This window comes from Ornithodoros turicata, unplaced genomic scaffold (genome assembly GCF_037126465.1).
Source record: "Ornithodoros turicata isolate Travis unplaced genomic scaffold, ASM3712646v1 Chromosome36, whole genome shotgun sequence".
NCBI classification, from domain to species: Eukaryota; Metazoa; Arthropoda; class Arachnida; order Ixodida; family Argasidae; genus Ornithodoros; species Ornithodoros turicata.
The window spans coordinates 738,255-761,824 of NW_026999366.1; the positions used below are offsets into that span (position 1 = coordinate 738,255).

Here is a 23,570-nt window from a genome sequence, read left to right on the forward strand (position 1 = left end):
TTCGAGCACATGCTCGAACTGGGGATCATTCGGCCTTCCTCCAGCCCGTGGTCTTCCGCTCTCCACATGGTGCCCAAAGCAACACCTGGTGATTGGCGCCCATGTGGGGACTACCGTGCACTCAACATCGTCACGGTACCGGACAGATACCCGCTTCCCCATATTCAGGACTTCACCGCGAATCTTGACGGAGCGACCATCTTCTCCAAGATAGACCTCATCAAAGCCTATCACCAAATTCCCGTCCACTGTAACCACGGACAGAGGACGCCAGTTTGAATCGGCCCTCTTCCGTCACCTGTGCAGCGCCCTCGGAACCCATCACATCCGAACCACGGCCTACCATCCGGCTGCCAACGGCCTGGTCGAGCGCCTTCATCGGCAGCTCAAGGCTTCCCTCCGCGCCACTGACCACGGCGACACAACCTGGCCCGAGCGTCTACCCTTCGTCCTGCTTGGCCTTCGCGCCGCGATCCGCCAGGATGACTGCAGCGCGGCCCACATGGTCTACGGCTGCCCGCTCCGCCTTCCCGGAGCATTCTTCACCCCATCGGCCCCGCTCGTGCACGACCCTTCCTCCTACATCGACCGTCTCCGCCAGCTCCTCCGGGACCTCAAGCCCACGCCTACCCGCTCCGCTCCCGCAACACGCGTGTTCGTGAGCCCCGACCTTAATCAAGCCACCCACGTCTTCGTCCGCCGGGACTCTGTGCGCTCCAGCTTGCAGCCTCCCTATGACGGCCCCTACAGGGTCATCTCACGAGCCGCGAAGTTTTTCCACCTCGATCTTCCACGGGGACCTGACACTGTGGCCATCGACAGGCTTAAGCCCGCATTCCTGGAGTCTGCACCTCTGGTATCGCCCGACCCGCCCTCCCTACGTCCGTGCTCAGCTCCTGTCTCCAGCATTCCTCCCCCTCCACGTCGAGTGCATTGGGCGCCGCAGCTCGCACACTACGAGCCGCCCGCCGCCTCGGGTCCGGCTCCTGCACTCCTTGGCCTCGGCGCCCGACCTTTCCGCCAACCTCGGCCCTCCTCGCCAGCCCTGTCATCCGCCACGGGGGGGAGCCCTGTAGCAGCAGCGTCATAATCATCACCAGCACCGCCATCGGTTACGCGCAGCACTGCGCGTGACCCGAGCTTTCGTTTTCGGTTCATCGCCATTAACCGTCATTAAACCCATCAACCTCAGTAGAGCCTGGTCGCCTCATTTCTCGCTCTACAGTACCAAGCTAGACAAAAGAGGAAAACCTGTCATATTCGTCGGGTATGCTAGAGATCGCAAGGGATATCGCTTTTATGACCCCGCTCTGTAGAAGGTCATCATTAGCCGTGACGTGGTCTTCCTGGAAGGCAAACAAGGATTAACCTTGCTAGATAGGGGAAAGGCCCCTACTCACTCTTACATGGGTCTTGAATAACCCACACATGCCCACACAGGAAGTGAATGATTTATCGTCATCAGAAACGGATCAGTATGAAAAACTGCTCCACGACGTACCACGCGTAGATGCAGATGAGTTTCAGGAATCACAGCAGGAGAGCTCGAGCAGTGGCGAGACATCTTCGCAGAATTCTGATCGTGAAAGCGGTGAGACATTTTCGCAGAATTCCAGTCATGGAACGGTACCACTTGCAGACGTGGGACAGCAAATCCCTCGCAGATCAACACGACTTCACAGGCCTCCGGATCGTCTACAGGTGGATCCCACCCAGAAGAGTTATTGCAACGAAGCGGACGTACAACTCACAGAACCGCGCAGCTATGAGAACGCTCACCGCAGAGGCGAGAGTGGGAATTGGCAATGGAAGAAGAAATACGATCTCACCGTGAAATGAACACATGGGAGCTGGTTCCTCGGGAACCTGGAATGAAAGTCGTTAAATTAAAGTGGGTGTACCGCATAAAAACAGGACCAACAGGAAACGTTGACAAATTTAAGGCAAGGTTCGTCGCCGTGGGGACGTCGCAAGTGTATGGGGGTTGACTATTTTGAAACTTTCTCGCCTGTAGTCAAGTTAACAAGTCTCAGGACCTTGCTGGCTCTAGCGAACGAAGAGGGGATATAAATGAGCCAGCTCGATGTCAAGACTGCATATCTCCATGGACAACTCAGTGAGGAAGTCTATATGGAGCAACCTCCTGGGAGCCCCGACTGTCATTCAACGGTGTGCCACCTGAAAAAAGCAATTCATGGTTTAAAACAAGCCGGACGTACTTGGTACAAAACACTCGATTCGATCCTCCGAAACCAAGGGTACACCAGACTGGAGTCTGACAACTGCGTCTATGTGCGGCAGACGGCATCTACGAGGATCATCTTGGGGGTTTATGTCGACGACATTCTAATGGCCACTACCAAAAAGGACCTGAGGACGGTCATTATGGAGCTAGGAAAGAAGATCGCACTCAAGGATCAAGGTGAACCCAAGTACACAGTAAATTCAAAAACACCCTTTTGGGTATAAACCGCTTACACCTTTTTGTCCTATGGCTGGCACCCTTTTTTACACCGCATCAACTCTAACACCCTTTCAAAAAGGTGTATTGTGCAAAAAACACCTGTTTAAACACCCTTTTAGGAGGGTGTTAAACACTCTTACACCCTTTCGAAAGGGTGTAAGCTCCCGCGGCAGCATGCCGAGCCATGCGGTCCAACGTTTTTGCTTGTATGGCAACAACCACCCTAGCGACGGCACAGTTCCAGCCGTGGTTCCACACAGAACCTAAACTGGAGCGCAGCGCGTCACTGGCAACCCTCATCGTCCTAGCAACACTGTGAGTGAGCAAAAAAAAAAAGAACAATTCAAATAAAATGAAAACAAAACAGTTGGACATATGTAAGGGAAGAGGTGAAGATCGCAACATCGTAACGCCGTCCGTGCTCGTGAAATGAGCGGCGTTACGATGCTGCCATCTTCAGACGATGCCTGTAATGAGCCTGAGCACTCTCGGTAGCCTAAATTGGCGTACCAGATTGATCATATACTGAAATGCAGTTCGTTGGAGAATATTCGCTAAGATTAGTGCGATAAAACTCGTCTGTAAGGGTGACGAACATGTGTCTTTGCAATTAACACGTACGCCTGTAACGAGTCAAGATATCAGCGAGCTTCCTGACATCCCTCCCTGTCAAATAATGTGTTTTCAACTCAAGCTATCGTCTATAATGTGATTACCTAGTGAGCGGAGCTGTCAAGCCAATGTAATTTTTCTCTCACGAATGAAAACACCGTTTTCAACACCAGTGTATAGAAAGGGTGTATATAACGTAAACACCTTTTTCGACACCAGTGTTACTTGAAGGGTGTAAAGACAGGTGTAAACGCATAAGACCACCCTTTTTGATACAGCACTTGGTGTAATAAAGAGTGTATTTTCTCATACACCCTTTTTAGCACCCTTTTTGCGGCCTTTGGTTATCTTTGTGGAATTAAAAAAGGTGTATTTGCTTAAAAACACCTTTTTTTACCCAGAAAGGGTGTTTTTGAATTTACTGTGTACATTCTAGGAATCGAGATAGCACGTGACAAACACAAAAAGAACCTCTCTATCTGCCAAGAGAAGTATGTGAAAGAAATTCTCCAGCGATACCACATGGAGAACTGCAAGGCGGTAACAACACCCATGGAAAAGTATCAAAGCGAGGATCAGGTGTACGATCGTGCTCAGGAAAAAGAGGAAGATCGTCCGAATGTACCTTTTCCAAGCCTTGTAGGAAACTTGATGTACTTAGTACAGGGTACGCGCCCGGACATTGCTTACGCTACTCATTACCTGAGTCAGTTTAACAACTGTTTTCATCTCGGTCATTGGAAAATGGCAAAGATAATCCTCCGTTACCTGCGTGGAACAAGTACAACAGGAATAACCTACAAAGCATGCGGGGAACCAGTTATAGGATACTCCGACGCCAGCTGGAATGAATCGGCAACTGGACATTCGCGGCATGGATATGTATACACTTTATCTAGAGGGGCAATCAGCTGGAGATCGGTGAAATAACGAGCCGTGGCTCTATCCACGTGTGAAGCTGAATACGTCGGAATCACCGAAGCCCTTAAGGAGGGGAAGTGGCTGCAAGCTTTCGTGGAGGAGCTGGATTTTCAGAAATACGGCGGACGTCCACTGGAGTGATAACCAAGCTGCCATAAAGCTGATGGAAAACCCTGTTAATCACCCAAAGTCCAAGCACATAGCACTAAAGCACTTTTTTGCACGACATGAAATCGAAGAAGGTTTTTTGTGATAACCTACTTACCAACGGAACAGATGATCGTGGACTACATGACTAAGCCCGTGAAGAACGCTCAGAACATCATGTGCTCTAAGGGATGTGGTCTATTGTGACTCATTGAATACAGTTAGACATAACATTAGTTTGTTCAACGTGCGAAGGGGGAGTGTTGACTAACACGTTGCAAACTACTAGGTATTAACTCTACTTCGGGTTTCGTTTTGTTTTTCGTTTTACTTCATCTTTATCTTTGTGTGAATAAAGGCAGAGGGAGCGAGCTACAACGGCACGCTCATTCTGGAATGGATCACGGACTGGGTGGTTGCTCGGGCGAAATGTACGAAGCATATGACCGACTTAATTCAACACCAATGACCCCCCAACATTTCTCTCATATTTGCGCTTCTCATTTCCTTTTTGGCAAACGTGTCACACAGCTCCCATATTTTTCGATGACCCACCAAATGTCAACCAAACCCTCTGATCGACAGAAGCGACGCCCAGCATAGTGAAGTTATATTGAGGGAAGGATAACGAACGTATTTTCGTTACCGTTTCTATGTTCGTTATTGCTATACTTTCGTTTACATTATGCACTTCTGATACCGGCCTTTATGTGCTTCTGATACTGCGGACATTGTGGAATGTCGCCGGATGAAAGCTTAAGTAACACGAGAACTTAAGAAAGAGGACAGTGCGTTGGCTTAAGTTTTGTCACAATCTTTCACTGTTTCACCTGGCCACAAAGATCTGGCGGACAATCCGATCTCTGAAGGAGGCGCCCCCTCAAAAGAATCCTCTCTCGGCCTTAGCTATCGTTAAGGGTGTAGACGAAAACATGCTAGCGACGGACTTCTGTGTGGTACTAACGACACCGGCGGCTGCCTCGACGACAGCGCTACTCCGCAGTTTTGTCCACGGTTTGACGGCTGAACTTCACGAAGACTGGCCCCGTCCATCGGAAGTTATGGACCGCGACTTCACACTAATCGAGCTAAAGGCAGCGTCGAAGCTTGGGAACGCGGGCTCGCCACGGGACCCGATAAAATCACCTATGCCGCACTGCGAAACCTTGACGGGCGGTCACCCCAAGCTCTCCTTCATGTGTATAATACGTCTTTGCAACAAGGATCTTTACCACCGACCTGGAAGGAGGCATTGGTTGTTCCCATCTTGAAACCAGGCAAGCCGCAAAATGCCCTATCCTCCTATCGCCCTGTGGCTCTGACAATCTGTATGGAAAAACTGATGGAGAGAATGGTTTTGCATCGCCTGGACTAGTGTCTCGAAAACAACGTGCGTTCCCTCAAGAAATGGCTGGATTTCGTCACCACCGAAGCTCCATGGATCCATTTCTCGACCTAGTCTCTACAGTCCAACATGGTCGTGCCCATCGGGGAATCGTGCTAAGGTTTTCCTCGACATCAAGCGCGCATACGACACCGTCTCGCACATTTGTGTGCTGCACGCCTTGCGCTCGTTTGGGGTATCCGGTCGGCTCTTCATCTGGCTCCAAGACTTCCTTACGGACCGAACTGTGGCTGTCCGTACGTACGTCCCAAGGACACAGCCCTCAGCATCCTGTTCACCACGGGGTCCCCCAAGTAAGTATTCTAATTCCGACAGTCTTTAATGTGGTGATGGCCGGCCTACAAGCAGTAATTCCTCGCAAAGTGTCGTTTTCCGTGTGTGCAGATGACGTCGCCCTTTGGACAGTGGGAAAAATCGCGCCCAGCCATACAGCACGCCTGCAGATCGCTTTAAATGATGTGCTACCTTGGGATGGACGTTTTACCCGAAAAGTGCCTCGAGCTCCATTTCACGCGCAAAGCTATGACCAATTTCCCTCATTGGGTTGGTGCCAAGAAGCTCAAACTGGTACGCTTCCACCGCTTCCTTGGCGTGGTAATCGACTCGGACTTGCGCTGGGCTCGCCATATTAAACGCCTTGAAACTAAAGTGTAGCGATGGCTCCCCGCAATTCAACATCTCTCTGGCCCAGGATGGGGCTGTGATCAGCGTTCCCTGTTCGCAGTTCACGCGGCGTTGGTGAGGGCGATTGTGCTTTACAGCCTTCCTATCTTGCACAGGATGTCAACAACATCGTTAAATACCCTTCAGTCCCTGTTTGCTCGAAGCCCTCGTCGCTGCCTCGGAGTGCCAAGAATGGCTTAAACACGGCAAGTTCAGGCTGAAGCTGGTGAACTCTCGGTTGAGGTTCTGCGTGAACGTGAAACGGCTCGGCACTTCCTACGTTTGCGTGCTCACATTCCCGTCACCCGCTCCTCAGGGAAATTCGATACCGCCCTGAAAACGACTTCTATCGAGGAGTGCAGAATCCTCCAGATCCGCCAGACTCTCACTGGCTGAGGACATTATACCGCCGGAAGTCCCCTGGTCTCTACCGGTACCGCCGAATTTCGTAAGCCTTCCGAACCTTCTGGAAAGAAAAGTTCAGGTTCCGCCTCAAGTCCTTCGAGCCCATTTTCATGCTCTGGTAGACGAGAAGTTTTCCGCCAGTCCGCCTCAGCATTCGTCATACCATCCCAAGGCTTAGTGCAAGGACGACGCCCCTCACCTCCAACCTCATTAACAGCTGCGGAACTCTATGTCATCCTTTTCTTTTTACAACAGCTTGCTGATTTTACCCCGCGGGAATGGACAGTCTTCAGAGATTCCAAATCTGCACTTCAAGCTATTGAAAATTCCGGCATAGGAGGCCCATCCGCACCCCTGGTCACAGATGTGTTACTGGCTTACCAAACTGTCTACGCAGCAGTCCACAGGCTAGTTCTCCAGTGGGGGCCAGCCCACTGTGGCGTCGTAGGGAATGAGCAGGACGACAGCGCCGCAGAAGCAGCACTCTCGTATCGGAAAAGGACCAGTATTTCTCTGCTGAGGGGAGACCGTCGTTCCATTCTGCGCCGCCTCGTGACACCCCTGGCTTCCCGCCAATGGCCAACCGACATCCCCCCATATATGTTGAGCAGAGTTGATCCAGCGCTCGCTTTTCGCATGCCACGAAATACCTCTCGTTAAGATGCTGCATTAATGCACCGAATGCGCCTCGATGTGGCCCTTACAGCTCAGTGGCATTACCGCTTGAGACAAGTGGACTCTCCCACCTGCTGGCACTGCGGTTCTCTAGAGGATCTGGAGAACATTCCTCTTTGTTGCCCCCACTACCAACCTTCCCGAACCGAACCCTCCGAGTCTCTTAGTCAGCTGGACTCTCGCCCCTTCTGCCTACCGAAATTGCTTGGTACCTGGCCCAATCCAGGCCAGCAACGATCTCCGCTCAACGCTCTTTTGACATTTCTGGACACCATCGGACTTCGATCGTTATTGTGAAGGGGCTCATTATTTCATTCCCCATATCCCCACCAGCAATGGGGTAGAGTACCGCCTCTGGCGATGAACCTCCCCAATCTCCATCTCAAAATAAAGTTGTTGTTGTTGTTGTTAGTTTCCGTTATGTTTCCGTTAATCTTTCCGGTAATAGAGCGGCTGTTACAGAGCTGCGGGGAGGCAGCCCGTCCGGCTCTATTAGCACCCTGCTTTGCCCAAGTGCTGCTTCGGTGCCACGCGTACACACTACAAAAGTCATTTTGCGTCGTTCGGGTGCGCACATCTGGCAAGCCTTAAAATGAATAATGTAGGAACATGTCTGTGGTCACGCGGATGCCAGCAACTCAAGATGGGCGTAACCTTCATCCTATGTGGCATTCATAAGTGGGCGCTCTGAGTAGTAAATGATACTGCCATGGTCACAGTGAAATGAAAAAAGTACGAAATAAGTAAATAAAATCGCAGGTTCTAATCCTCGGGCTATGGTGGAGTATAGTCATGTGTTGATGTCAATGGAGTTCTGAGGACTGGGACGAGGTAAACGAGGGATGCACCCTCGAGATCCATTCTGTCCGTGCTCTGGTATGCTATGCAGAGCATTACAGGGAATGGAGTCATGAAAATACGAAAACGAAAATGGAAAGCCGCTCAACTTCCATGCATAACAGAAATAGCCGTTATCCGAATTAAATACCGGACGATAATTTTCGTTTCCGTTTCTGTTTCCGGTAATGGAGTACTGTGGTATGCGTTCCCGTTATTGTTGCCATCTCCAATTTCGGTAATATACCGTTTCTCGTCTCTCGTTGTCGATACCGTTTCTGTTTCCGTTATCATTACCGTAATCCTTCCCTGGTATATATATTCATGTCTGGCGTAGATGGATTAGGGAGCACATCTTCACAATGCCCTCTTCCCGCCATTTTCAACACCTCGCAGTTGTACAATTTGCAGTATAGGCGAGCTAGTACTCCTGTCTTCCACTCACCAAACCAGAGCCCTGTGGCCACTCGCACGGACTACTGATCGTCGGGAAGCGACAGGGTCATCCGGGCGTGCAAAGTCATCCTTCCCAATGGCTCTATTATTTGACGGCTCGTTCAACTCCTATACAAACTTGAACCCTACTTTTTGCTTACCTTCCCGTTTACCATTACTTCCACCCGGGGAGTGGAGGAATTGCGGAAGACAACGACCTCCTCCTGCCATCCCCTGCTCCTACGCGCCTGTTTTTCTTCGTTTCGCTGGCCAGTTAAATAGCTCCTGAACAGTCAGAGCAATAAACCCTGTATAAATAAATATTGGAGTCATTCATTCCCCGTACGTTTCTCAACAATATTGTTATTGATAACTCGGCGACATATTGAGCACGTCAACAGTGGCGTTTCATCAAAAAATGCCTCTTCAAGACACAGCAAAAAAAAAAAAAAAAGAAATCGCAATTCTGGGATTTATGACTGCAGTTGTAGTTTAATACTTGAGTACTTCGTGGAAAAGCATTAGAGAACAAGTATAAAAGCATCGTTAATACAGCACACAGTACACAATTTGATATGCACTTGTGAGCGTAGGTGTTCAGGTATGCACTTGAAAAGGCTCCCTTTAGGTACATGCTAAGAACGAAAGAGAAGACAGATAAAATTACCAACAATGCTTCCAGTATTCCTCTTGCGTCGTAGGCAACGAGTGTCCGAGTTTCTAATCGCTGGTCATCGAGATATTTAGGGAAGATTAACGAATAAACCAATGAGGTCTATCTGTATTTCCGCCAAAAGTAAAGCTGACGCGTATGACGATAAGGTAGCGCTAGCACACAAAATAACGAAAACGGTCACTGATGGAAGCTCCAAAACTCCAAAGAAAACGACGTTCGGATCGGTTAACCCACACAATAGCGGGTGTTTCAGGAAGGTTCCCCAGCTGAATGATTCGTGAACAGGTGGCGCCATCGGAGAACTTTCTTTTTGGCTGAAAGGGACATCGATCAGCAACTCAGTAGTGATTGGCTTATTCGCATACGCTCACTATACAAATAAATATCCTAAGTTTAAAATTTTACTTGGCATTCTTTTAAATCCACTGTTTCACGTGTCGGGACCTTCAGCAAAAAATATTCCAAGATTGAAAAAAGTAAAACTAGTCGATACTTATACTTTTCAACTAATTAACCGGTTTGGGTATACATATTTCTTGCGTGGAATAGTGCCCCGATTGCGTCTTTGGATCAGCTGTCCTGCTCTCAATTTCGTGTTTATTCGCCTGCACTCTTAAAAATGAATTTCAACGCATGGCACGGTCCTAGCCAACCCTCATATCGAATGATATCGTTGTCTGCCCGGATTCGTTGAAATGGGAGGCGTTACTCCTTTTTTGTAACAATGATGAGCAGCATAAGTGTCACAAAAAAGGCGTGCGCCTCTCGTTTTCAAGAAATCAGGTCAAATAACGATATAATTCAAAATTGTGGTTGGCTAGGAGCCTGCTATGTGCAAAGTTGGCAAGGTTGGCAAGAGTCTCTTGATCTTCCTCTACCCGGCTAGTACACAGCTCTCGCGGTGCATTCGTCATCATCCCAGATAATAGTGAGTTTTAGTATACCGTTAATAAAATTATCGTCTCTATCGGAACCTATCGCAATCGTGTGTGACTCAGAATCTTATCCACTGATTGGTTCCGGTTGATACGGTGAGACGCTAGCCACCGTTATCAACGGTCTGCTAAAACTCTCTAATAGCACGTTATCTCGCAAAGGGAACGATACAACCGCAAGCGCTCTTCACCAGCCACGTCGATAAGAGACACGAAAGACACCAAAGCCTCTCTGGCAGCTGTTCCTAATCCTCCGTCGCCCCCTGCGTGAACCGGGTGGATGAATGCGAAATTGACAGCCGGATATCTCGTCCAAAGAGCGCATTGCTGCACTGCTCTGCGAAAGAATATGTAAACACAAACCGATTAATTCCTCGAAAAAATCAGTGTCGACGTGTTTTTTTTTTCTTGGAATATTTTTCGCTGAAAGTCCCAATACGTGAAAAGCAGGTTCCGTAAAATTGGACAGTTGGGATTTTTATTTAATCACTGTGCAAATGAGTGTTCACTTGTAAGTTCCTGACCGATGTCCAAAGGATCTTTACCAAAAAGAAGGTTATTCGATGGTCCCACCTGTTTACGAATTATTCAGCCGGGGAGACCATCGTGAAACACCCGGTACGGTTGCATTGCAACAATGGATAATACGTTTCAGTTACATTTTGTAGAACATTGCGAGCTGATAGTTCAAAACAACAAACAAACAAATTCAACATTATTCAAACATTATTCAAAATACTCATGGGTGTCATTTTCATGTGGTATGTGTGAAAATGATACGGTCTGTCACCGTTCTAGGGCAAAGACTCTACAGTGAGCGGATCGTGCGGCACGACATGTGGGCTTCCTTGGTCCATGTCGCCTTCCTTGGTCCATGCAAGGCGCCACAGACTGTAAGTACCCAGGGCAGAGTCAACTATTGACTTTACTCGAAAAAAGTACCGTTACTCGAAAAAAGTAATTGATTACCGTTTCCGTTACTTCTACTCAAAAAGTAATTGATTACCGTTACCAATTACTCGACTCCAAATGTAATTGAGTAACGAGTAAAAAAGTAAAGCGTTACTCCGTTCGTTACTCTGCATTCCCGCAAATTATACCCGTCTTTGTGTGCCTCAGAAAAAAAAAAAGGTTCAACAGCGGAACAGCTGAAATAAAACGGAAAACAAAAACGCGTAGGACAGGTAGATCTCTACGTCTACTGTATTTGTCTATTTGTCGCCACAGGGAAGACGTTGACCAGATTGTGGAAGAATATTGCCTGGAACTTCCCCATGACTCAGTAAACCTCCAGAGCTTCAGGTACCACCACACTGGCGTAGGAAGCGATTAGGGAGAGAGACCCTGAAATTCCAGAACGTTACAATGACCTGCGCTTGCTATACTAGAACGATCCAAGTTAATGCTGACTGCACGAGGGGCTTGACTTGGAGCAGAACATCTGAAAGATAATCTCTGCCGGAAATGTAATGAATTACTGAGTAATCGATTACTGCAAAAAGTAATTGATTACTCGAAAAATTACTTTCGCAGTAAAGTAACTGATTACTCGAAAAATTACTAAAAAAAGTAATTGATTACAAGTAACGCAATTACTAGTAACGCGTTACGCACAAGTCTGACTCAACACTACCTAGACGATAAAGCCTAATCACCCGTGGACGTGGAGTAACAGTCAGCCAATCAGAAATCTGTTTTCCACGGCGGTATCGAATCCCGGTCGAGCTTTCACCTTCACCGGTCCTGGGAAAGATATCGTGACACACTAAAGACGATCTACGTCTCCAATGTTCTTTCCAAACCGGATTATAGTTGTGCTGTGTACGGTTCAACACGGCCATCAACACTTGTGGATCCAGGACACCACAAAGGACTGCGTTTAGTTCTCGGGAGATTTTCCGAACTTCGCCAATACAAAGCCCGTGCATAGAATCAAATCAGTGGTCTTTATAGCAAGGCAGGTTTTACCTGGCTGCTTCATATGCATTAGAATCAGGGTTCACCCCCAGAACCCAGCATACCAATGAGTGAAAGGTATAAAATTCAGACAGCATTTCTTGAACAGCCCTTAAGCTGTGCCTTCTTTTAGCATTCTAATGTAACAAGCAGTTGATCACTATAGCTTTCCAGAGTACAACTCTATCATCCTTGAGTGAAGTAAAAAAAAAATATCCGTGGCAGCGCCCTCCAAAATGGAACATGTACCTCTTCAGATACAGCAATCGTGAAACTGTGAAATACGATACTGCAACAGGAATTTGAGGTGCTAAAGAATAGCTTTGGCAGCCATGTAGAGCTGTACACGGATGGTTCAAAGACTGTTTCCGGGGTATCGTGCGCTATGATCACTGACACTGCTGTAAGGTCACGTCGTTTGAAGGTAACCATGTCTGTCTTCACAGCAGAAGTGTATGGCATAATTTTAGCCCTTAATTATATCCTTACGGACTATCTGTATCATTCATTGTCGATGGTGCAAGGAGGCTAGCACGCACTATATCTAACGGGTTATCGGTTACTTTTCTGCTCGGTACACAGCCATCTCGGGATACCCGGAAATGGCCGATTGAGCAGCTGCTGTTGCCCTAAGAAACAACATAACGCCCTTCGACATTCCATCAAAAGTCTATGTTTAAAAAGCAGCAGACACTGGCAGAGCTTTTGGGACCAACTGACAAGGAGCACATTACACATTATAAAACCCAAGGTACACTCCTCCATTTGCATCCAATCAACTGTATGAAGTGCTATCCTGTCGGCTCCGCCTGCGACACATCTATTTAACACACGGATAACTTACGGGAAGAAGACCCTCCCGGGGGAGGGATGCAGTCACTGTGGGGAATAACTCTCAATCCCTCACATCCTCATCGTAAGCCTAGCATACCAGCATATTTGTGAACATCATTTTCTTTCGTTCTATAGAAACTTCTTACCACTGCACCCGGCGCTAACCCAAACAAAACCCAAGCTTTCAGCTGTCGTAACCACGGAGATGAACCACTAACGTCTGCGAGCAGTCCAGGCGTACGAAACGGGAAAACTTTAAAATAAAGCTCAAAACTGTCCCATATTTTTCTTGTCACTAATTTTGTGGAATGTGTTCTACAGATTCGTGCCTACAGGTTCCAAGTTAGTTGCAATCATTTCGGAGTTATTGGATTCGTAAAAGGGCGAACCGCAATCTGACCAAGTCGGGCCATATATGACCACGTAAAGAAAGGAAAGGAAAGGTAATAAGCAGACCTTCTGTAGCTAGGAGGCGTTGGCAGAGGCTGCAATATTGTGAAAATGTTGGAAGAGCGCAATACAGCGTAACCGGCGCGGATTCTTTCCCCGTGCCATTGTTACATGGCGTCTAGTTCTGCTGGACCGTCGTTGTCATTAGCGATGCGACGCCTTTGCACCATGCGCGGAACACGGGGATTGTATATGAGCAGTGTTTTCCTGCTGGGTCATAACAATCGTGCCGTTTGAACGAATCTGCTGGTGTCTTTTGGCTGTTGCCCTGTCAACATTTCACAACGCTTTTAGAAAAACAGAACACAAGGCTTTTATGTGTTGCTTTACATACGAGAGAATGACGTTGGAACGGGTTGCACACTTGCAATACAGGGCGATATTAGCGACACTTCCCCGTTAACGGCTCAAGCTTGGCGATATGGGGAAAATCCTGGCAAAACCTTGGTGGTGTGCTGAGAACCGTTCTGGGCCATGTCGAACAGTGGGAACGCATGTCAGAACGCTTTTTCAGTACAGTCCGGTGCACACAATACATCGACGCTGTGCCAGAATATTTTGGAGGATCAACTACATGTCCCTATTTAAGCAGGGTACATTTGCTCCTACGTAAACCCACATGCCAAGTTTTACATTAGGCGAGGTACTAGAGTGTAAATATGTTGAAGCTTACTGTGTGAGATATCACGGCCATGGCCACGGCAGACATCTCCGTTAGTGAGACTTCTACGGATGATGTGTCGTCATGCAGCGTAGGGTGACGTAGGGTGACGTAGCGTCCTAAAGAGAACAAATGCGATGGTCGATTTCCTATCTGTTCTCACATCAGGGGTTGGTGCCGAACTTTGTATGATGACGTATCTATCAAACTGTGGGGCACAGAAAATGATATTCTGTAAAACAGAAAAAAGCATTTCCCTTTGTACACTTCTATGTGCTATGAACTGATGCAAATGTACGAGTGCGTCAGAAAACTGATTAACATTTCATTATTGCCTTCCAGTCCGGACAAGCATGCTTCGACGACGACCATGTGGTACGTGTGCTTTTATCTTCTAATTGGACAACCAACTTTATTAGCTACGCCATGACCGCATAGATTGACAGAAAGCACCAGAATCTTTCGTGAAAAAATGGCTGCACCATTCGGCATTCCGTCAAACACTCTTCAATGCTTTATGGTGGCACTATAAGACATTGGTGCCACAATATTAATCGAGGTGCCAAAAACAACCCAAATGACGCACGATTAGACACAGGCAGACACGACGCAGACACCTAGCTTCTTGATGTCTAGAGAGAAGTGCTTGTTTCATCTCCGATGACGCAGCTTGCAGCTCACGCACCCGTTTCAAGCGTCTGAAAAACGTCATTCCTTCCAGAGCTCGCTCTGCCCTTCAATCTTCATTCGACTAGTATACCTTAAAAGCATATCTAAATATAGGCGTGATGGGTATGTAACACAACCCTCAGGATAGCCTAAAATATCTATGTACCACGCTCCTGGCTCTGTTAAAAGCGGCTGTGCTACGCTAAAATGGCAAGTACTCGTATAATTCGAGCCCTGACTTCGACCTGCTTTGGATCAAACCTCCAGGACGAGAGGGCACTTCAACATCAAGAGAGTCACCATGTAGTTGATACTGAGACTGAGTTACTGAGTTGACTGAGACCAAGCTGATAGGATGATCTCGCAATCACAACTTAGCAAGCAGGCGCTTCATGGACAGACCGCCGTTCTTTCCATCACCCCATCCAAGATACTGCAGGCACCTGTGAAGATAAACAGTAAATACATGAAACAAGTACACTGATAAACAATTTGTGCGCGTGCGTGTGACCACTGGCAGTTTCTAAAACAAGTGAACTACGTATGCACTATTTACACACGCTTTCGAAATTTCTGCTACAAAATTCTGCTATCCCAGGGAAGGGGTTCACTGCAAAAATCGAAGTACGATTAATTAATGCATAATTAATTCGGCGGAATGCGCGTATTTTCTTGTTTTTTTCGTTTATAGCGACATACCGTCCACCCACTACCACTACGCAGCGCTATCCACCTCTACCCACACCTATCCACCCCTAAGAATCACTATCAGTAACTGCAAAGCCACAACAAGGGCGGCAGCCTTCTCTCCCCCTCCCCTGGCCGCGCTGCCGTAGAGAGGTATTCCATCTACCACTGTGTTTGCAAGGCATGCCGGTATTGAATAAGGAAGGGAGAGGAAAGGTTTTCCTCCGGCCCTTCACACATCAATCAGACTGTCACGCTTTTCGAACTCGGGAATTGTAATGCTAAAGCATAAAAGATATTCTACTTTGCATGGTGTTGAAAGATAGAATAAACTAATTAATTAGCATAGTAAGTGCGAATTTGGGTAGTTCCTTCGTAAGTCCCTCTTGATTCGCACTTAGTATTCGAATTTGTCTATTCTAACCTTCTGTTATTTTATTATTTCATTTATGAGTTATATATTTTCGATTCTTTAACTTTACTAATCGCTTTTTAGTACTCGAAATCATTCCCAAACGTTCGACCACTTTAACAACAGCAAAGTCGTATGACTGCCACGGTTCGCGGTTCTACATTTGTGGCTGTAAGCGGGTCTGTCTCCAATCCACGTAGCTCCTGTGTCGTGTTACTCTCCGTTGGGGAGCCGAGTGCCGCAAGGATATTTATCACATTAAGTTGTCAGTTACAACGCATTCGCAAAATCAACAAGCACAATTACCTGAAGCTCTCCTAGGACATACTGAACACGGACAAACAGAACGATGTGGGGAAGAAAACTGTAACAAAAAAAAAAAAAGAAAAGAAAAGAATCTAGCTCTGACTGCTTAGACTGCTACGGTTGCGAGCCTTGCAGGAGACAACAATATTCCACGCTCCACTTTTCGTGGTACCCTTGCATTAAAGCTTCACTGCTGGTTTGAGTCATCTGTCTATCTACCTACCTCTTTCATTATCAAATCTACCTCTTTCATTAATATCCCTGGAACATGTCTACCTGGTCACGAACGTCCTGTATATCCCTTGTGATCCCACACTGTTAAAAAAAGAGTGTACTTTAACTCTTTTCCGTGCAGCATATATCACTCGCTTTTTGGATAGTACAATTACTCTCAATAAGGGAGTCTCCTCACAACCTGTAGGGAGTGGGGATACTCCTTACTGGAGAGTAATATTACTCTCCGCTAGGGAGTAAGGGAGTAACTCCTTTGTTGAGAGTGATTGTACTCTTCAAAATGGAGTTATATATGTGGCAAGAGAAAGGAGTTAAAGTACACCATTTTTTTAAAGAGTGCAGTAAACAACACATGCCTCAGGTACGCCTACAGAATATCGCGCTCTGCATGCTTGCATTCCGATGTATAAGGCGCAGTTCATATATCCTGGGGAAGTTCCTGAACTATCCAAGAGACCAGGATATAAGCACTGATTGAACGTCGTTCTAATGTCACCGGGATGTCGTCTTAGATATACACAAACGTCGGACGTTTATACAATTTGTTTTTTACTGTCAGTCTTATTTTTACTGGGTAATATATCGATGGCGCTGTGAGCAAGCAAAAATGCCTTGTCTGAGCTTCCGATATAGCGTGAATAAATAGTATTTGCGTGATGCTCGCTTTGGAAAGCATTTACGTAGCATCCTTAAAGAAACAGATGAATGGCCTTACAGCTCTAGATAGCAGGTAATCACAGTAGAGCTCACAGCCTGAATTGAAAACACAGTATTTGACAGGAACTGACGCTGTCAGAATTGTTGGCATACGTTGACTGGATGCAGGTGTAGCGACATTGCAAAGGCACATCCATCGTCGTCACCGCTACAAACGTCTTACGCCCTTGTATAATTAGCGTGATTTTGCTGAAATGATGTTTGAAACGTTTCTTTTTGTTTTGCGGTTACGACCGATTGGCATCGCGAAGCAATGCAAGTGAAATGATGACTCTTTACAGCAGGTATACAAGCAGAGATCCGGTGCATCTTACAGTGACATTGCTAGATATGTTGTTTCGAGCAACGTTAATAGTCTACGGGGAGTTATTGAATGTAACAACGCATTGAGTAGTGCGTTTCACACGCTTCAACGTCCGATCTTGCCGTGCTACTTCGGCATTTGGTATAGGTACCAATACGCATTTTCTGCATTTTCAGCCAATAGGGGGTGCACACGGGTATATGGGGAATGTTGCAGACATTTTCACCATATTGGTTGAATCTTTGCAATGTTATCCCATATTGTCGACATTTTCCCCATTACTGGCTCGCACTTGGCAATATGGAGCCCTTGTGTCAAGTTTCAGCCAATATGGGGAAAATCCTGACAACGCTTCGCCTTTGTGGGTCAATATTCTGTGCTACCTGAGGACCTTTGTGGGATCTTGGTTGCTTGCTGAGAACACGCACAATACATGTAACAACATTTCTTCAGTACAGCCTGGTTGCTCAATATATTTAAGAGAAATACTAAGAAGCTAAGGCTGAATATAACAATAATGAGAGGCTCAGCGAAACTGAAGTTCGAAAATGATCAGCAGAACCATCCGCTACCGCCAGAACGCGGTCGAACAAGTTTGAATCTCGATGGGTGGATGCCACATCCCAGACAGCCCCGCCACCGCCACATCAACGCAACTGCCTCGACTAGCCTTGGCTAGGAGCTTCGACTGAAGCGCACTGTGACAAAATCTGTAGCCAACGGAGCTCCGGAGCAAGCGTTGCCAGTTGTTTTCAGAATCTGCGCCTGCTTTCACCAGCTAAAAATACGCTACGCTCCCCCGGCTGCTTCAGTATGGCTTCCTGCGGCCGCCCACAGAGCCGTTCAGCTCCTTTGCTCCCTTTCGATCTTCCTCCCTGCCCTTTCCTTCTTACGTCTATTCGTATGATTTAGTTGGCCTTCATGAAAGCGACATTTTCCGTTATGTGGAGTGTTACTGAAAGTAACACTTAGTACAGTAAGAGTTACTGAAAATAATATTGTATGAGCATCATAAGCGTTGTCGTCACTACCTCTGAACTTTGATCGCTTTCATCGTTGCATCCATAAAGGCGATCGGCGAGGCCACGAGCGTTCATCAGCCGGCATCGACATCTACGAGCTCTTTAATTCGGTCCTTTACCAACCTGAACTCGTAGTGCTAACAACGTCTTTAACTTCTAACTTCAATAAAAGTCGGCTTTGGTAGCACGCCTCCTGCCCCACACCTTTATTCATCAATATCTGTCCTGGCCATCAGGACCGCCACTTTGCCGTCGCGCGACCAGCGGGGCGACACCGTAATCCAATTTTTGTGCCTGACATCGCGTGGTCGACAGGAACTCCATTCCGTTATGGGGCAAGATGGTTTCAGATTCAGTCGGGTCCGATTCCCTGCGGCATCTACTCTGGATCATTCAGTAGTGACGGCTGTGTTCATCTCCCTTTCGGAGCGTAATAGGATTTTCCCGAGCTTGTCTCCGAAGCTGTAGCGTGTTGGAGGTCAGCAAAGTTCCTTACCTTGTACTTTTTTCTCTTCACCGCGGAACACTGTCTAAGGCTGATTAGCGATTTATGCGAGTTTAACATGACGCATTTACGTCATTTTATAGCTTCGATCACTGATGATTGTGTTAGCAAGTTATTTTTCATTTTCAACATTAGTCTAACGCAGGTTCGGAGAACGCTTTGCCACTGAAGTCGCTCGAGAAATCAGTCTCTCTAACAGGACGAGCTCGTACTAACTATTACCGGCCTAAAGCCTTAATGAACGTCTATTTAGCCTTTCATAAAACGCCTGCTGATCCATACTTTTATTCATCAATATCAATATTGGCCAAATAGGAACATCATCTGGACTAGTGGCTACTAGCCACTCTTTCCGTTTTTGTCCCTCGAAGATCCCCGCTTATTGTGTTCCTTACTGTTTTCGTTTTTTGGTGATTAAATATTGGTAACGATTTCCGTTCCTGCAGAAGATATTTCGTCTGTTTTTGTGTCTCTGCTCTTTCGGTGTCGGGTTTCGTTCTCGTTGGTTTCCGATTTTCGTAAGACGAATGCAAATATATTTTTTTGTTTCTGTTTCTGGTATTAGTAACGGAGCCATTATTGTTTCTCTCTTTATTTTCGTTTCCTATGGAATTCAGGTAGATACCGTTTATCGTTTTAGCATCTGTTTCCCGTCACACTCCCTGGTTGCGTGGCATGAAATAAAAATGCTTCATATAGCCGCGGAGATGCATATTGTATTCAAATAGTGCTGTGTTTCCACAATACACTAGGAAAAGTAATTCGCTATCCAAATAGTTTGGACAACCTCGCATGTCTTCATGTACAGGTCTACGTATGTCATATGAAAGTTTACTTTTGCCGGAAAAAAAAAAACAGAATTCGCGTGCCGTGACGAACGACTCAGCTGAAATGACGACAGGTCTAAAGTTGAATAAGTCTCTTACGATTCATGTTATTGCACCACGACCTGGATCCGGACACAGGTGTTCATCTATCTGTACTTCCATGGTACGGTCTGTTTAATGAACGCAGCAACACAGCGCAGCAACCATCGAGACGAAGGAAGAACCACACAACATAGGCGCTGAGTAACAGCTGAAGTTTATGCTATGCACCGCAGCAAAAGGAAACGGAAATGGGAGGGGAAGAAGGGAATACAAGCACAGTGGCTACACATGAGACGCGTTTAGATAAGCAATCTCTCGTAATTGAAGTTCAATGCAAAGAGCACTGACACGGCTTTCTTTTCTGCCACGGATCTTGAGAGCTTCGAATATCGTTCTGGTGCGCTCACCGTTCTATCTGGCGAAAACCCGAGTGCTCTCTAGCAGAGGCCAGTAGCCACATGCTCCTCAGTGTAGCGCAAAACTGCTTCCTGCCCCTGATTTCAGAGAAGTAGCATGTTAAATAAGCCTATCATTAACGCACCTCCCCGTCTGGCTTACGCATGAATTGTCACAAGTCAACGGAATGTCATCAAAGTACAAAATCGCTCAGCTTTCTGTTCTAAACAACCGTCCGTTTCTCCTTTTCTTCCTACAGCTGTGCTTCTTCGAGCAATGTGGAAGGAAATACAGCGAGATAAAGGCGCTGGCCCGTCGTAATTGGAACCTACCAGACAGCCATTACGACGAAGATGCTGCCTGTGCAAAATATCCTTGAGGTGGCGTTCATCTGCTCAAGATTGCCTGGTCGTGTCGTGCACGTTACTTCGATTCGACTAAGTGACTGTTGCCGCCGTCTTGTGTTCAATATGCACTGCATTCAGACACTTTTTCAGAACTGCTCAGAATTGTGGACTATGTGACTCTGTAACATATTGATGCTCCTTTGCCACTTGTGTGTGTAATTGTTGAAAGTGTGTTACAAGAGCTATAACGTGAGGTTGCGTAAAGTAGGATGCAACTCGAAACAAGGCTGATCCGAGTGCCGTCAAACTACTTTGTAAGTGTAGGTTATCCCGAATGGTTTTAAATTTGGTTTGCGGATGTCATCGCGAACGACGGCACAGAGATAACCATGACACATTACTCATTATAAGTGCAGTAATGGAATGCCAGATAGTTCCACGATACCACCATGCAATAACACTTGTCACTTGTGCACCTGGTACGGTTGAGTTCGGTTAAAGGGAGACTCCGCAAGGTTTTGAAAAAAAAAAGTGAGCGAAGCACTTCCTCTATGCCGAATACAACAAACTCGTTCGTTTTGCGCTGGTAGTTGGTAAATGATGACACTAGCACACACAGACCGAAATGGGAAGAGCAAAAGAAAAAAATAATAGTTCCATACTGCGATGGTTCGTCTGGAGCAGGATACTATAACGTCACCCACCAGCATTGTCGTCCGCTTGCAAACCTTCGTTCTCCCCTGATGACGTCTATGCAAAGCATTGCAGGCGTGTACCCCTGGATTGAAGCCGGGCATGTGATCTTTGACAGGAACGCGATTGCCGCACATAAATCGTTTTTTTTTATGTGTGGTTATTTCCGGTGTAGGAGTGTTTTTCAAAGCAGCTTGCTTGTACGGATAGTGAGCTATTTCATTCACCAGCAAGTATTTGTACTTAAGCCGGGTGACACACGGGGCTGTGACGCTACCTACTGCCTGTGCGCTGCCAAGGAAAGACACCGGAAATTAACAGCACATGTCATCTCTCAGGCGCGGTGGCCGCTCATTTTTATCAGTGGGGCCATTTACAGCAATCCAGCAAACATGCACACTATATACGTAGCAGGAGAAAGCGAATAGGTGATTTGCGTCATGCACCTACTTCCATCAAGGGACTGTGTCAGCAGACTCAATACGCTAGATCGCGGTTTTACTAGTGGATTAGTTTTGCACCCTGATAACAGGTACCCTTCACAAACTTATTGAGTGGTTCATTGCGCATTTTTTTCTTGCCCGAGCTTTTTGCTTGGTCACGGAGGACAAAAAGTGTTCCACCTTCCTGCGTCCATGCACAGATTATGAACCGTGCACTTGTTCATTGGGACCCAATCTAACCCTAACCCAATCCGAAACGAACACTGTTACTAACCGTTACCTTTGGCCGAACCGGAATTGACCCAAAAATACCGGTAACTGGTTCAAATTACGGTTCATACGGAACCAAGGGCGGGGCTTTGCATGTTGTGCATGAACATGAAAACACATTTTTCGTTTTCATTTTCTTTTAATTACTGCAATGATCCGCTTCGGTTGGAGATTTTTCTCCAAAAGATGTCCACTGAAGGTACCAAAAGGGGTAGTACCCACTTCAGTACCGAGGCGCCCTGCTTTAGAAAGAATGTTTTTGGATGAAACTCATTTGAATTAAATAACTGCGTCCCATTCATTCTGCGCAGCTTGGAGGAGGTGTCGGATACAGATATAAAAAACAAAGCAAAGCTCTTCGATTGGCGCAACGGTTCTTGAAACACCCGACATATTGCAGATAACAATGTTTATCTTTCGTCATGAAGAGAGTTGATGCCAACCGCCGCTATGAACTATTTGTCAACTATCAACAAATTATTAATAATTCTAGTTAAATAGTCCCTAATTCTAGTCCTTTATATCAGAAGTGTTTATTTGAGCGCCCTATAGCTTCACAGAGGCGCTCGCTTTGTAATTCATAAATATTGAACAAAATCTGCGCAGTTTTGGAACGAGATATTTCCCATATACCACATCCTTTGTTGTGATTTGTGCCGGAGGACAGGCGACAAGACGAGGACAGACGGCAGAGGACAAGGAGAATGTATGCGTCCAGGACATAAGTCATCAAATGATGCAGTGCCGCGCATTTTGGTATTTCACATCTGCCGCTCAACGTAAGCAACTACGAAAGAAAGCCACCCTGGAAACAATGTTTCAAGCTTAGCTGTGGAAACGTAGCGTAGTATTTAGTCTACATGATGTAGTTGCCTTGCAATACAGCTTCGATATCAGTTGAGTTGATGACTGCCCATGCAGCACATGGTGGGATAATAGATGGCTATATGATGTCCAACCTTAGACATCTGGGATAATTATAGAATGCCTGAGGCTAGACCTAACGTCAAGTAGACGTCCACTAGCATAGGAGTAGACGTGCTAATGTAATACTAATAGCCGCCTAACCTTAGACATTGAATGTCTACGTACGTAGACATAATGTACCCTTTTTCTAGAGATGATGCCTAAAATTAGTCATTAGGCATTAGCACTGAAATAGACTTAGATCTGTTTTATACCTCCATTTGGGAAGTAGGTCTAGGATTAGACCTTTGGTATACCTCACTTTTTCTACCCTTATCCGTTGTTTAGACGTCTTGTCTATCGTACCCCGCGTGCATATTAATGTGAATTTTCTGTCTGTGTATAACCCCTTCTGAGTACGTCAGTCGGAGAGCACGCATTTTGTAATGAATTTATTTAGACCAAAAACTGTACACAAAGTATGCAAAACTAGTCACAGCGGTGAACCCTTCAGATCTGTCTGTTACAATAAGCACAAATATTATGCAAAAATGTGATGAGCTTCGGTGGTTAAAGACACGCTAGTCTACCCATTTGTAGTGTCACTTGCTTGAAAGTACTGGCAGGAAGCACCACTGGTCCTGAAGCCACAAACTGGTGTGGATCCTCAAAAAAGTGCGGTAACTGCAGAATAAACATTCCCTCTGGTACCCC

The 23,570-nt window shown here is 46.5% G+C and overlaps 1 protein-coding gene across 1 annotated transcript in view; it reads left to right on the forward strand.

The window, feature by feature from the left end:
- The window catches only part of LOC135373964 (uncharacterized), a 61,884-nt gene extending 39,834 nt beyond the window's left edge, over nucleotides 1–22,050 (forward strand). The window contains exons 5-7 of the mRNA XM_064606994.1: nucleotides 10,974–11,068; nucleotides 14,419–14,451; nucleotides 20,457–22,050. Of these exons, the coding sequence (XP_064463064.1) occupies nucleotides 10,974–11,068; nucleotides 14,419–14,451; nucleotides 20,457–20,499 (171 nt within the window). The 3' untranslated portion in view covers nucleotides 20,500–22,050. The remainder of the gene's footprint in view (nucleotides 1–10,973; nucleotides 11,069–14,418; nucleotides 14,452–20,456) is intronic.
- The last annotated feature ends 1,520 nt before the right edge of the window (nucleotides 22,051–23,570 follow it).